Below are 13,204 nucleotides of genomic sequence, written 5' to 3'. Positions count from 1 at the left end.
ACCTGCATTAAAGGATCAATGATAAATCAATGGATCACGTAATTAAATCAACCAGATGAGCTCTTACTGGACCTTCCATTAAACTCAAGTCAGCTGTTATTTGACCGATTCCTGATTTTCATTATTCTGGTTATTTTCTGTTGTAAGGAAACAAGCTTATTGCACAGTATCTTGTATTTTCAAAGCTCAAAACAACATTATTTGCATCCTAAGGATCTATTAGTTGTTACAGCAGGACCTATCTTTTCAGCTCATGTCAGCTTTTGCCCTGGTAGTAATACATTCCTCCATCAGTTGTTGCTCACTACGAACCAAGATCAAGACACTGTAGACTGCTCATGATAATTTAACAGAGATGTAACAGCTTCCCTCCCTGCACACACACTGCTTCTACCCTGGCCTATCAGTTGTCACTTGTTTTGCATGGATTCTTTTATTCATTGCTCCAACCATTCACACAGAATGGAATAAAACTTTATTCTTTTAAATTCCACACATATAAACGAGATGCTGAGAAAGCCCTTGTCATCTCTGACAGAGAAGCAGAGCAGCTCTGTTTCATGAATGACAGCACAATTAAAGCTAAAATTATATAAAAATAATTGGAAAAAATCCCTTTGACTGTTTACTCTCAAAGCAAGAAAGATAAACAACAGTTTCTTTTCTGCTAGCCAGAAAAATGTGTGTCTATTCATGTGGGCTTTGAAGTTCAGTGTACTCCACATCTGTGTGCATACATGTGTGGCTAAACGTGTATAATCTATGCAGTGTAGCAGCCCCTAATTTTTTTTTCAACTATTTTGTCTAATCATTAAGCTACTTAACCAATTAGAATACTATTATATCACATTGAACAACTTACATAATTGCTTCTTTGAAATACTAGGAATGTTTACACATTTATTTGGCTTGTAGAGGACTGAAATATTACCAATAATATATTAACTAGCTTTTTTATTCTTTTAAGAATATGGCTCTTAATAAATTGGTTTTCTGAGTTCCAGAGCGAAAGTCCCTTTAAAAAAAAAAAAATTCTGAAGCGGATTTAAAGCAGGAAGAATGTCTTCTGGTTTGGCCAAAAAATATGACGTGTGTTTTGTATCATTTAAAATCTGAAGGGTAAGTCTATAGGGGGCCCTTTGTTGTCAACTGTTCCAGCCAAAACTTCCCATGAAGTGTTTGTTGAAGTATCTCCACTTGACCAGCAGAGGGCACTTTACACACCTCTACATTGCCTAGGGAGCAAATGCAGACGATGCAGAAACACAGTGTTCACTCAGTATCAGGAAGAGCCCTGCAGATTTCTTTTTTGAAATTCACAAAAATATAGAAAATATGGGCTGTGCCACACGTTGTCACGTGGGGCGTTATGGGTATGGGTGAAGTCAGACAGGGAGAGAAATGCATTGTACAAATGCCGGCTCCCTTCTCCTGTTCCTTTCCCTTGCCCAGCTGAAGAACATCTTTTTATTCGCAGTACAGAAGCCATTTGCAAATCTTTCGGTTGGCTTTGATCTTTTCTATCCCACACTTACTCTTCTTTTAAGAAAGCCCGGGACACCTGAACCAAGGATAATGCTTCCTATCTCATTCGAGAGGAGAAATTACTGCTAACACGATCAGGAACGCTCTGAGGGAGCTGCTCCTTTCGGCACTGAGCTGCATTGTGTCCAACCTCCCAGGAGGAACCTGGGGAAGATGTGGTGCCCGGTTTGGTCTCGGTAAACTCACTGGCCTGAGGCTGTGCCGCAAAGGGAAACACACCAGCTGAAATATACTCATCTGCATCTGTTTTCATCAGAGGCGATTAAGACATCTTTTCTCATGGGGGCTACAGCTACTAACCTTTCTCAAAGAGGCTTTTCATTTTCACAAAAGCATGAGCGTCCTAGTATACATCCTGTGTCTCTTCCGTTTTTATTTAGTCTATTGGCTCCAGTTTAGTGTCAAGACGATGAGAAAGGATCGGCTTTCTAAAGTAAACTTCTTTCATCCTCAGAGAAAGACAACCCTTTGTACATACGTTCCATACAGTGTTTAACAGCCTTTGTTTGCCTGCTACTTCTTTCTGCCTCTGGCGCACGTTTGCTCTCCTTTGCCCTACAGCTGACAGGTAAAGAGGGGATGGGGGTCTTCCTAGCAGCGGTCCTTTGAGATAGAGGTGCACTCAGTGAGTCCTCACCCGAAATGGATCATAAACTTACTGGGGTACATCAGCCTAATCTTCCCTAAGCTGCCTTGGGTTTTGTGTTTGCTCGTGTGTTTTGTGGTAGCTGCACCATGTGTGATTCCTTGTGCCATTTTCTTTTTGTCTGTTATTTTTTCTTGATGACCCTGAGCTATGGCTTCCTCCTCAGTCCCCACACTATTCTGCCTTTGTGATTTTCCTCATCTTGCCGATGTAGGCCTCAAAGAAGAAGTGGCAGAAGAGCACAAGGTAGCTGAGGTACATGAGTGAGGACCAGAAGATGTTCTGAAAGTGAGAGTGACACTGGTCATGCTGCATCCAGTAGAAGACCAAGTAGTTAATGACACAGCCTATCAGCATCTGAGTGATCTGGGACAAGGTGATGAACATGGCAAACTTCCGGGAGACTCGGAAACCCGCCGCTCGCAAGGCATAGTAAGAGTACATCACGGCGTGCACGCTGTAGTTCATGGTCATGAACCAACCGCCCCCGGCGACCATGTCCTTGTAGGAGTACCAGGAGTACAGGAGCACAGTGATGTGGTGGTACCAGTGCAGGAAGATCAGTTTCTGCTTCCTCAGAATGATGAATATTGTATCTCCTGGAAGACAAATGAGGGAAAGAGTGGACATGAGCCCTCGGACCATGACATAATGACACGGTATATTTTGGCTTGAAAAGTGGGTATCTTGAACTGGCCCTTGAGCGTGAGATGGACTGGGTGAGAATCCTGGACTGACATTTACTACCTCTGTGACCTTGGGCAAGTTGTTTTTGCTCACCATTTTTGTTTCCTAGATGAGGATAATAACAGTAGCTTGGAATTGTCTGAGGATTACATAGGATTATCAACAGACTCTCTTAGCACATGTAAGAGCTCAATGAATGTTACTTTCAGAAAGGTGTTTTGCACAAGATGTTACTAATTTTTGATCTGGAAGGGACATTAGTAACCAGTTGCCATTCATTTTAGGAAATATCACATGTGTTAGAGCAGTTATCAATCAAGAAAAACAGATTATTTTTGAGTGCCCAGCACAATGTTCCTAGGCCTCTCTGGAGCAGTAAACTATTTTCCTTTGGTGCATGACAGAGACCCCTTACAAACACATCATTGTAAGCTTCCTATAAAATGTGACAGCTTGACATATGGCAATTAGAAAAACAAAATTTGCCCTAGCTGGTTTGGCTCAGTGGATAAAGCGTTGGCCTGTGGACTAAAGGGTCCCAGGTTCAATTTTTGATCAAGGGCACATGCCCAAGTTGTAGGCTCAATCCCCAGTAGGAGGCATGCAGGATACAGCCGATCAATGATTCTCTCGCATCATTGATGTTTCTATCTCTCTCTCCCTCTTCCTATCTGAAATCAATAACATATATGTGTGTGACACACACACAAAATTTAAGCAAAAGACAAATGCAGAAAAAGAGAATAAAGGTCACCGTCTACCTATTTGCTGAAGAAAGCAAGAGGAATATTTTAGTAAACCAATGAATCAAGTGATGAAAACTCAAGATTGATGTACATTTTTATGGGATTAACTTTGAAATAGCTCTCCAGAGCTAACAAAAATGTACAAAAATTATCCCCTTGAAGAAAAAGACCATTGTTTCTAAGGTAGAAAGTTTATATTACAAAAGTTAGAATTATGCTCAGAAAGGTATATCTGCATCTGATTTTTTGAGAAGCTCAGGAATTCTGAAACATATACTATGGAACACATATAAAAATATAAAAAGAACAAACACACCCAATTCCATGAACAAGCACCAAAAGGGAAGAGACATTGGAATGTGGGACAGAAAGAGGTTCATGCAGGGAAATGCTTTTCTCTCTCCTATCTCTATGGCTCCCAGACATGGTGAGAATCCACATCCTTCATACCAGAAGTTTGGTGAACTCAAACTTCTGTTTCTGTAACAAGGGGAACTAGGCGGTCTCTTCTCTTATTCTGAAACTTAATTAAGCACAAAGGGAAGTCCTATCCCTCATACTTCACTGGTGCCCTAAAAGGTTTGGTACAAAAGAATGCTGGACCTTGGGAAGGTGGCCGTGGTTGGAATAATACAAGTGGTGCCCCATCCCTTTCAGCAGAAGATCTTAGTTTATTTCCCTACTGAATTGTTAATAAACATGATTACTTCAAGTTTGCCTAGAACAGAAAAGTTGCCAGTTCCTGCATTTCTGAACCTGTTATAAAATTTTCTTTGAAGTCTTCTTCTCTCCTGTGAAATACCCGACATAATTATGCCTATAAATATCAGACAGGCTGACAATGATGGATGATGGTGGTAACTCTCACTTGTATACCGAAGCGACAGAACTAGTGTCAGGAGACCTGGGCCTACTTCTGAGTTTTAAATTGTGCTATTTTGTGTCAGTCAAAGATCTATTTCTATGTAATTACTACTCTGGGCCTGCCTTTCCTCTGTAGATGATCATGTAGACACAATAATTCCATCCTACCTTTGTTCTCACTGGGAGGCACGTAGAAGTCCACGGCATGGCATGCTAAAAACAAGTTTAGTCCCACACAATATTCAAACGCATTGTAATAGGATTTACTTGCCATAAAGTAATAAACAAGTTATCCCTTTAAAGCCTTATAGGTTTCATTTTAGCTCTATCATCACTCATCTTAAAACTTGCCAATTTCATTGTGAGGAGAGCAGTAGGAGACAAAAGACAGTGACCACATTAGGATGGGTTACCAAGAACAGCAAGCGGAACCTATAGTTCTGGAATTGAAAATTGCTTTGCGTTCTTTCTGTCTGAGTGCAGGGGCGAGGTCTCAGGCTTGATCTGAGACACGCTAGGTGTTTCCATTTAACATGGGGTCATGGAGGCAAAGGACATGTATATTCAGAGGCCTTCAAAATAAAATTAATTTGAATTTATTCGAGAATTTGTTTTAGAACAGATAAGTAGGATGGCAGATGGAGTAATGACGAGGAGTATCTTTCAGGAATGGTCCCGGGGCACGTCAGGAGTACCACTCCCATCCAGAGCAGGGCTACTGTCCCCAAGACGGCCACTGACCCAGAGGATGACAGTTTCCCTTGGCGAGGGGTATCTGGGGGGTTCCGGAAAGGCTGCCTGAGGTGTCCCATGGTTCTTTTGATATTGCAGCTAAAACTCAACAGTCACACCACTCTGGCAGATACCATCTCCCCCCCTCACCCCTGGGAAACCACAATCTGTCACATTGGATTTGTCACAAACCATGATACTTACAGGCTTGCCAAAAGCTACAGTGCCCTAGAATTGCAAATTAAATATAGGGTCTCTGTATGTGATGTTGACCAACTAATCTTTCTCAGCCAAAGGCCCAGCTGGCATCATGGAAAGGATTTTGGCTAAGTATGAAGTATTTGGGGTTTTTGACTCATTTCACTACAATCCCTTCACTACAATCTCTCCAACCTTCGGTTCAGCTGTTTTCCGTTAAGAGCCAACCTGCAGGCAGGGCATGGTGTTTCCACGCCGAAGTGTCCCCAGGGGGCGCCCGGCCACCAGAGTCACCTTGTGTGTGGCCCGTCGCAGACTGCTGTGCTTCCCTTCACAGAGTTAGCTGGAGCTCTGCTGAGTCAGAGTTTCAAACACAAAGACAAGCTGAATGGAGCAAGGACCTAGACTCAGAGCAGATGTTTCCAAGTTTTAACGAAACCAAATCCCAGTAGGTTTTAGTATAATTCTAACAGCAGGCACTCCAGGATTTTGGCACATGAGGCAGGTGGTGGCTCTCTTCCCCTCGCTGGTTCTATGAGACTGTAACCCTGCAATCCACAGAGACGGGCTCATTGAGCTCTTCTGAAGCAGAGCGCCTGCCTTAGTAGGAAGAGCTTAGTGAAGGGGGGATGGTGAGAAAGTGTTTAATAGGTAGAGAGTTGTAGATGATGAAGATGAAAAAGTGTCGGGGAAAAAGGATAGAGGTGATGAAGGTTCAACAATGCAACTGTTCTTAATGCCGTAGCCCTGTCCACTTGGAAGTGGTAAGTTGTATGGCCACTGTAAAAACAAACAAAAGTTTAGTGAAAACTCCAAGCCAGTGTTTCTCAGTGGTTGAGCGGGGGCCTATGAATCATGAGGTTTGATTCCTGGTCAGGGTACATGCCAGGACTGCGGGCTCGATCCCCAGGAGGGGCATGTAAGAAGCAGCCAATCGATGATTCTCTCTCATCATTGATGTTTCTATTTCTCAAGCTCTCTCCCTTCCTACATAAAATCAATAAAAATATATTTTAAAAAAGGTTAGTGAAAAGTGTAGGCATGCATGTTTTGGAGGGAATATGGTTTCAGTATTGAACATGGAAGAATTGTTTTTTCCTCACAAGACCTTTTCTTTCTTGTGTGCATAAGGAAGTCCTGAATCTTAGAGCACTGAAAAAACAGAACTTGGGACCTACAAAATAAGAAAAGTTGAAATAATCCAAAGGCACAAATCTTTCTTAATTAAATGGTAGTGTCAAAGTCTTCTAAGAGCAAAAGACTGGGAAGGAATTTAACTTTCAAAACAAATATGTTCACTAACCAAGGGCTGGGCTAGTTACCTCTGGGATACTGCATTGGCCCGATTAGGGGATCTACTTGGATTCAGCACTTTACCTGGGGAAGACCATTATCAAGAGCTCCAGGATATTTGAAAGAAAATAAATCATATTTTAAAAAAGGTACTCAGACTATAAAAACCTGTGTGATGGATCTGAAAATACATGAAGAATCTGGGTCACTAACTAGCCTCATTAAAAATGATAGATACAGCCAAAACTGGCTTGGCTCAGTGGTAGAGCATCGGTCTGCGGACTGAAAGGTCCCACGTTCGATTCCGGTCAGGGGCATGTACGTTGGTTGCGGGCACATCCCCAGTGGGTGTGTGTGTGTGTGTGTGTGTGTGTGTGTGCAAGAGGCGGCTGGTAGATGTTTTTCTCTCATCGACGTTTCTAGCTCTCTCTCTCTCCCTTCCTCTCTGTAAAAAATCAATAAAATATATATTTTTTAAAAAGATACATAGAGAGACAGTAAAGCAACAAACAGACTGTCAAATTACAGTGGGGAGGGGAGGGAGATCTGGGGGAGATAAGAGATCAACCGAAGGACTTGTATACATGCATATAAGCATAACCAATGGATGCAAAACTCTGGAGAGGGAGGGCATGTATGGGAGTGGGGTAGGGGGGGCAATGGTAAGACATATAATACCTTAATAAAAAATAAAAAATAAAAAGAAAGAAAAAAAATGGTGTCAATGCTGAAACCGGTTTGGTTCAATGAATAGAGCGTCGGCCTGTGGACTGAAAGGTCCCAGGTTCAATTCCGGTCAAGGGCATGTACCTTGGTTGCGTAAACATCCCCAGTAGGGGGTGTGCAAGAGGCAGCTGGTCGATGTTTCTCTCTCATCGATGTTTCTAACTCTCTATCCCTCTCTCTTCCTCTCTGTAAAAAATCAATAAAATATATTAAACAAACAAACAAAACCGCGTCAAAATTAGGATTTTATTTTCTCCAGCCCATTGTCAACACTTTAATCCCATATTTTAATGGTGAGAGGAAGGACTGTTTGATATCCAACCTACAAACTACTGTGGTAAGTGAGGATGCGACAGGAAAGGGCTTATCAAGCCAACGGCTCAGAAGATGAGTCCCGCTCTTTCTGGGTTCAAAAAAGAAGACCCTGTGTTCAGTGGGAATGTCTGCATTGGGGAGCAGGGTATGGCCATCCTGACCCACATTAAATTAAGACAGGTGGTTAATTAGCATCATCGAGATCAACACTCTAAGACAGAGGATGGGAGCACAGGTACCTCTGGGGTAAGCAACAGTCCAGGAATCTTAACTCTGTCCACCATCCTCAAACTGTGATTTCAATTTGGAACAGAAGCCAGAGAGCACGAGGGCTGAGAGCTTAGGTCTAGTCATGTCTTTGAGGGAAAGTGACCGCAATGGAGCGCGTGGAGTGGTTCTTCAGTAAATTATTCCTTCAACAGGTAGAAGGGACTGTTCATGCCCAAGCCCCTCAAATCCAATAGGAGAAAACTCAGAACACGGGCAGGCTGCCCTTGCAGGGTAAAGACAATTCTAGAAACAAAGACTGAGGTTGCTCCTTTGCAAATTGAGGCTTAAGAGCCAGATGCATTGAGGCACCATTTCTGATTTTATTCTTTTAAAAAGTTTGTTGAGGGTAGTAAGGTGTTAAATGTAAATGTGGTCAGAAATAGGAGGGGGGGGGGTAGATGGTGTTACCTGTTTCATGCATTTACTGTATTCATTCATCTGCATTCAGTTCTTTATCAAAATACAAAAGATTAATAAGGATACTTATTACAACATAGATTAAGTCAGTGGGATGTAATATTAATAATGTATAAATTCACTTTAAAGAAAAACGCCCCAGCCAAAGCCGGTTTGGCTCAGTGGATAGAGCATCGGCCTGTGGACTGAGGGGTCCCAGGTTCAATTCCGGTCCAAGGGCATGTACCCTGGTTGCGGGCACATCCCCAGTGGGGGGCGTGCAGTAGGCAGCTGATCGATGTTTCTAGGTCTCTATCTCTCTCCCTTCCTCTCTATAAAAAAAATCAATAAAATATATTTTAAAAAAAGAAAAGAAAAAGAAAAACGCCACAAAACCCCAGGGGTAAAGAAGACATGCTCATTCTCAGACCAACCCCACTTTGAGACCATATGATGGAACTCAGAAACTCTATGGCTCTAAAAACAAAGAATCACTTAATATAGCTGCAGACTTTCGGGCACTGTCTGTAGCTTCAGGTTTGAAAAATACTTCTGTTCTCTAAGATTTCGCACCAATGCAAATATATAAAATAGCCTCCTGGGGCCTAGTCAGTAAAATTCATATTATAAAGTTCTTTTTAGATAAAGTAGCCATAACATTCTAGCCCCTATTAAATTCCTAACTTCTGGTAGGCGCTTACGCTAAATTTATTAAAGGAATGAATATATACAAGTGCCCTCACGCTAAGGCTACATAGCTCGGTGTGGGGGGCACCCAGAGCAATGACCTAGTTATCTATACCCTGCCTCTCACTTAGGAAGGGTTTTCAGAAAAAGTGTTCTTGTGCTGCTCTTCCCTCTCTTTGACCTGGGAAGGTGAAATCAAACCAACAGTTCAAACCAATTGCCAGGTATTGTAGGCAGCAGGGGCATCACACCTAGGGGAGGTGAGTGGGTTGCTGGTACCCACATCAGAGAGAGGCCTTTGTGAAAAGACACAGGGTATGAACGAGGGCACCTTACAGAAAGGTTGCTTGTATTGTAGGTGGCTTATAACGAGATTACAACCTCTAACCCCTTCGTGGGAAAAACGAAAGGGAGGACACAATCTGTAAATACATAAATATTTTTAACTTAATACATACAATTCTTAATTCCAGATAAAAAAAATTAGGAGACCCAAAGGATGGCTGGGTGTCCCTTAAGGTAGACACCGGCTTGTGAGACAGTGGCCGGGGCCGGTCATGGATGAACTCAGAGCTTATCGCCTGGGATCCCTTCATTGGGCAATAATGGTCCTGTCCTGGGGAACTGTGCCCGTGTCACATCATTGCCACTTGCTCTTTCACTGTCTCTGCAACCTGCGAAACACTTATATTGAAGCCCATTAATGAGTTGAAGGAAAAAAAAAAAAAAAACACTTAGTAATGTACAAATATAGCTAGTTATTATTTTTTTAAATTAGTTTCTAAAAGGGGAACTATATTCCTCTTCTCTAAGGCCTGTCTCTTTGGTTATTAAAATCAAACAATATCAGAAACCAACCCTTAGCATTTGTTAATGAGGACATGAGGCTACCCAAATGAATACCTTAATTTCCTAGTCTGAATCCTGACTCCAGAAATGGAAATACGCTTTGGCATGGGACTTGGAAATAGTCGTGTTGCTAAGTTGTCCACATGTCTTAATATTAGCTAAGCTGCTGATGAGCCAGAGGAAAGGGGCTGTATGTATTTTATACCCACCCTGGACGTGTATATACAGGAGTGCTTGCATATACACACTAAATCTGCATGTTCTATGTCAAGTATTTTGCTCTTCATACAATTATTTAAAAGGAGGAAGGGAGAAAAAGGTAGTGAAAGTGAGCCATTAATTGCAACTTTCCCATAACCAACCAAACAGAACCTTTAAACTGTTTGTCTTTAGCCGAAACCGGTTTGGCTCAGCGGTAGAGCGTCGGTCTGCAAACTGAAAGGTCCCAGGTTCGATTCCGGTCAAGGGCATGTACGTTGGTTGCGGGCACATCCCCAGTTGGGGGTGTGCAAGAGGCAGCTGGTCGATGTTTCTGTCTCATCGACGTTTCTAGCTCTCTATCTCTCTCCCTTCCTCTCTGTAAAAAATCAATAAAATATATTAAAATAAATAAATAAATAAATAAATAAACTGTTTGTCTTTAGATAGATGTTGTGGATAGGTAGCATAAGGGTATCGAGGAGGAGAACATGGAAGGAGAGAAGACACTCACCCAGTTCAGGTGCTTTGCTTAGCACAAATGCATAAGCCCAGAATTTGCTGACAGGTCCATTGTAAAAACTCTGGTCACACACTGACTGCTTCAGGCCTTTGGTCATCAAAATGTACACCATATAAGCACCAGTTCGAAGAGCACCGAATATACTTCATAAGTGAAAAGAAAAAAGAAACGACATTTAGAAAAGTAATTTCACTTCTGACATTAACCATACCTGGAAGGCTGTTTGCCATTGGTCAAATAGGCATACATGTACCATAATAATTTGCGTTTACCCAGAAGCGTCTTCTGATGTTCTGTGAACAAGAGTAATAAAAACTCAGGGCTTTATTCTGAAGAGCATACATAAAACCACTTATTCTTCGTGAGTGTCCAAAAAGAGGCCATGGAAAAGGGGAATGGGTCCAGGGCAGCATCTTATGAAGAGCTCTGGTGACATCTATAGTTTCTCTTAAGAATCTTAGGGATGAGACAGGGTTGGCTGAGAAGTCTTGGAATTGCCTCAGTTCTATCCTATGGCCCCTGGCTCTCTTCCTGGAATATCTCTTTTTAATTTCTTTCAGCCAACTCTTCCTCCGCATTTCGATGGCCCAGGCCTCTTTGGCCTCCTACAGCAGCTTCTAAACCACTGTCCTTGGTTCTGTCTTCTCACTGTCCCATCCATCTTTCTCCCAGAAGCCAGAAAAAGTCTCCTTCAAGTCTTAGCTCTACTGCCGTTTCCTCTAGGAAGCCCTCCAGGCTCCCCTTTCTGAGCTCCCCATACCCATGTACTAACACTGCTCAGACACTGTTCTTCAATACATGGTCACGTGTTTGCCTTCACACAGACATGAGTGCTCAAAGACTGTTGAAAAAAATGAAAGTTTGTTGGGAAATAAACGGACCTAAGACATTTTTATCAAGGAACTGCTAAAGAGACAAAGGAGCTGAGATGTGTTGAGCTCAGTGATGTAACCGGAAGTGTGAAAGGACTCGGCAACTGGAACCAGTGGCCGCCATTATGAATGAACCCTGTAGGCAAAGGTCTCAGTCTGCAAACCACACACACGACTAAAGGGAAGAAAGCTGGCTGCCCATCTGGGGGGATGTGCCTGCCCACCCTGTCTCTGGCAGTGACCCTTTCTAAATTCTGGAGGTCAGTTAGGAGGAAAACTAGTGACTAACTGTTGAAATGAGTAGCAGCATCTCCAAACTGGAAAATAGCTTTTGTTTTTCTTTAGAGGCACGATCTGATGACGAAACATCTTAGAGTTGCTAGAGTCATTCCACGAGGCTACCCTGTCCGTAAACATGCGTTCACCACTAGAAATAAAGATCAACTCTGCATAGAACCAAGGCAATGGAGTGGATTCCCCAGGAACCACCTCTTAAGTGGGGAATTTGGTAAGCAGCTTTTCTAATGACATACAGTCTACATTAAATGGAGTTACTCTTTCCAACACTTAAATGGATTCTGCATGGAATCACTGGTGTCATCTTTTATTTATAGATCCTATTTAATCCTTCAAGTGGCTTCCCACGGCACTCAGAATGAAACCCCCAACTCCTTACCATGACCTAGAACCTACAAGGTGCAATTCCCTCTCCCCATAGACCTTACCTCTGGGATTCTTTTCCTGATCACGGTGAGCCAAACATTCCCGCACTTTCAGACGCAATCAGTTTTCTATCTCGGGATTTTGTATACATACATTTCCTCTTCTGGGAGAGCTTTTCTCCCATGTTTACCCTGCTGCTGTCTCTTTCTCACTTCCTTTTTCTCAAAGAAATGCTTCCTAACAGAATGACCCGAGTTTTTTCAGTCAATTTACTGTCCTAATTATGAGTGGGGAGTTGAAGTTCATTGGCCAAGACAGGTAAGTAATGGAGATATTTGTGTCTTATCTGAATTCATTATATGTTTCATCTTTACCTTACCAGATAATAGCTAATTTTTAATATGAAGTCACCCGATTAAGGTCATTACCATATTGGACACTTGGAAGGTAATATGAAAATATGAATGTGGCATCTCCACTGAGCAAATGGAACTGACACGGTTGGTTGATTCCTATGCAAGAGCCAACTCCTTTCCTCCTCCTCCGTATTAAAGGAATCCCGATTTAGTTCAGGTTGTCCCAAGGAAGCTGACCTCATCCTCTATTTGGGAGAAAATATTAATTGCCTAGGCAAGTTTTAGTAATCCAATTTCCCTTACCAATCATTTGTAAGGTATGCATTGACCCAATTCTAGCCAATGTGATGTGGGGAGAGAGCTGCTTAGGCCTTTTGGGAAAGCTTTCCTTACCCTTTACCATGTGTTACCTGGAAGTGCAGCCGCTATCTTGCAACCACGAGGGAGCTACCTTGAGAAGGAAGCTAACTCAGAGCGGATGGCAAAGTAGTTCTTCCAGGTGTGACTCTGCTGATCAATTAACCATTCAGTGACCCTCTCTCAAGGCTTCTTGTTTTTGAGATAAAGCTTCCTTATTGTGGAAGCCATTTGGAGTTTTGCTTTCTCCTACTTGCAGCTCAAAGCAGCCCAGCAGACAC

At 42.4% G+C, this 13,204-nt stretch overlaps 1 protein-coding gene across 1 annotated transcript in view; it reads right to left on the bottom strand.

Annotated features, from left to right (window-relative positions):
• Nucleotides 1-458: 458 nt before the first annotated feature.
• The window catches only part of ELOVL6 (ELOVL fatty acid elongase 6), a 131,951-nt gene continuing 119,205 nt past the window's right edge, over nucleotides 459-13,204 (bottom strand). Inside the window, exons 3-4 of the mRNA XM_084872936.1 lie at nucleotides 10,667-10,818; nucleotides 459-2,790 (exon numbers count right to left, since the gene is read on the bottom strand). Of these exons, the coding sequence (XP_084729062.1) occupies nucleotides 2,366-2,790; nucleotides 10,667-10,818 (577 nt within the window). The 3' untranslated portion in view covers nucleotides 459-2,365. The remainder of the gene's footprint in view (nucleotides 2,791-10,666; nucleotides 10,819-13,204) is intronic.

Source organism: Pipistrellus hanaki, assembly GCF_964339955.1.
Source record: "Pipistrellus hanaki genome assembly, chromosome: 1".
Taxonomy (NCBI): Eukaryota; Metazoa; Chordata; class Mammalia; order Chiroptera; family Vespertilionidae; genus Pipistrellus; species Pipistrellus hanaki.
Note: the sequence above shows the minus strand (reverse complement) of the source record. Positions and strands in the feature narration are given on the sequence as shown.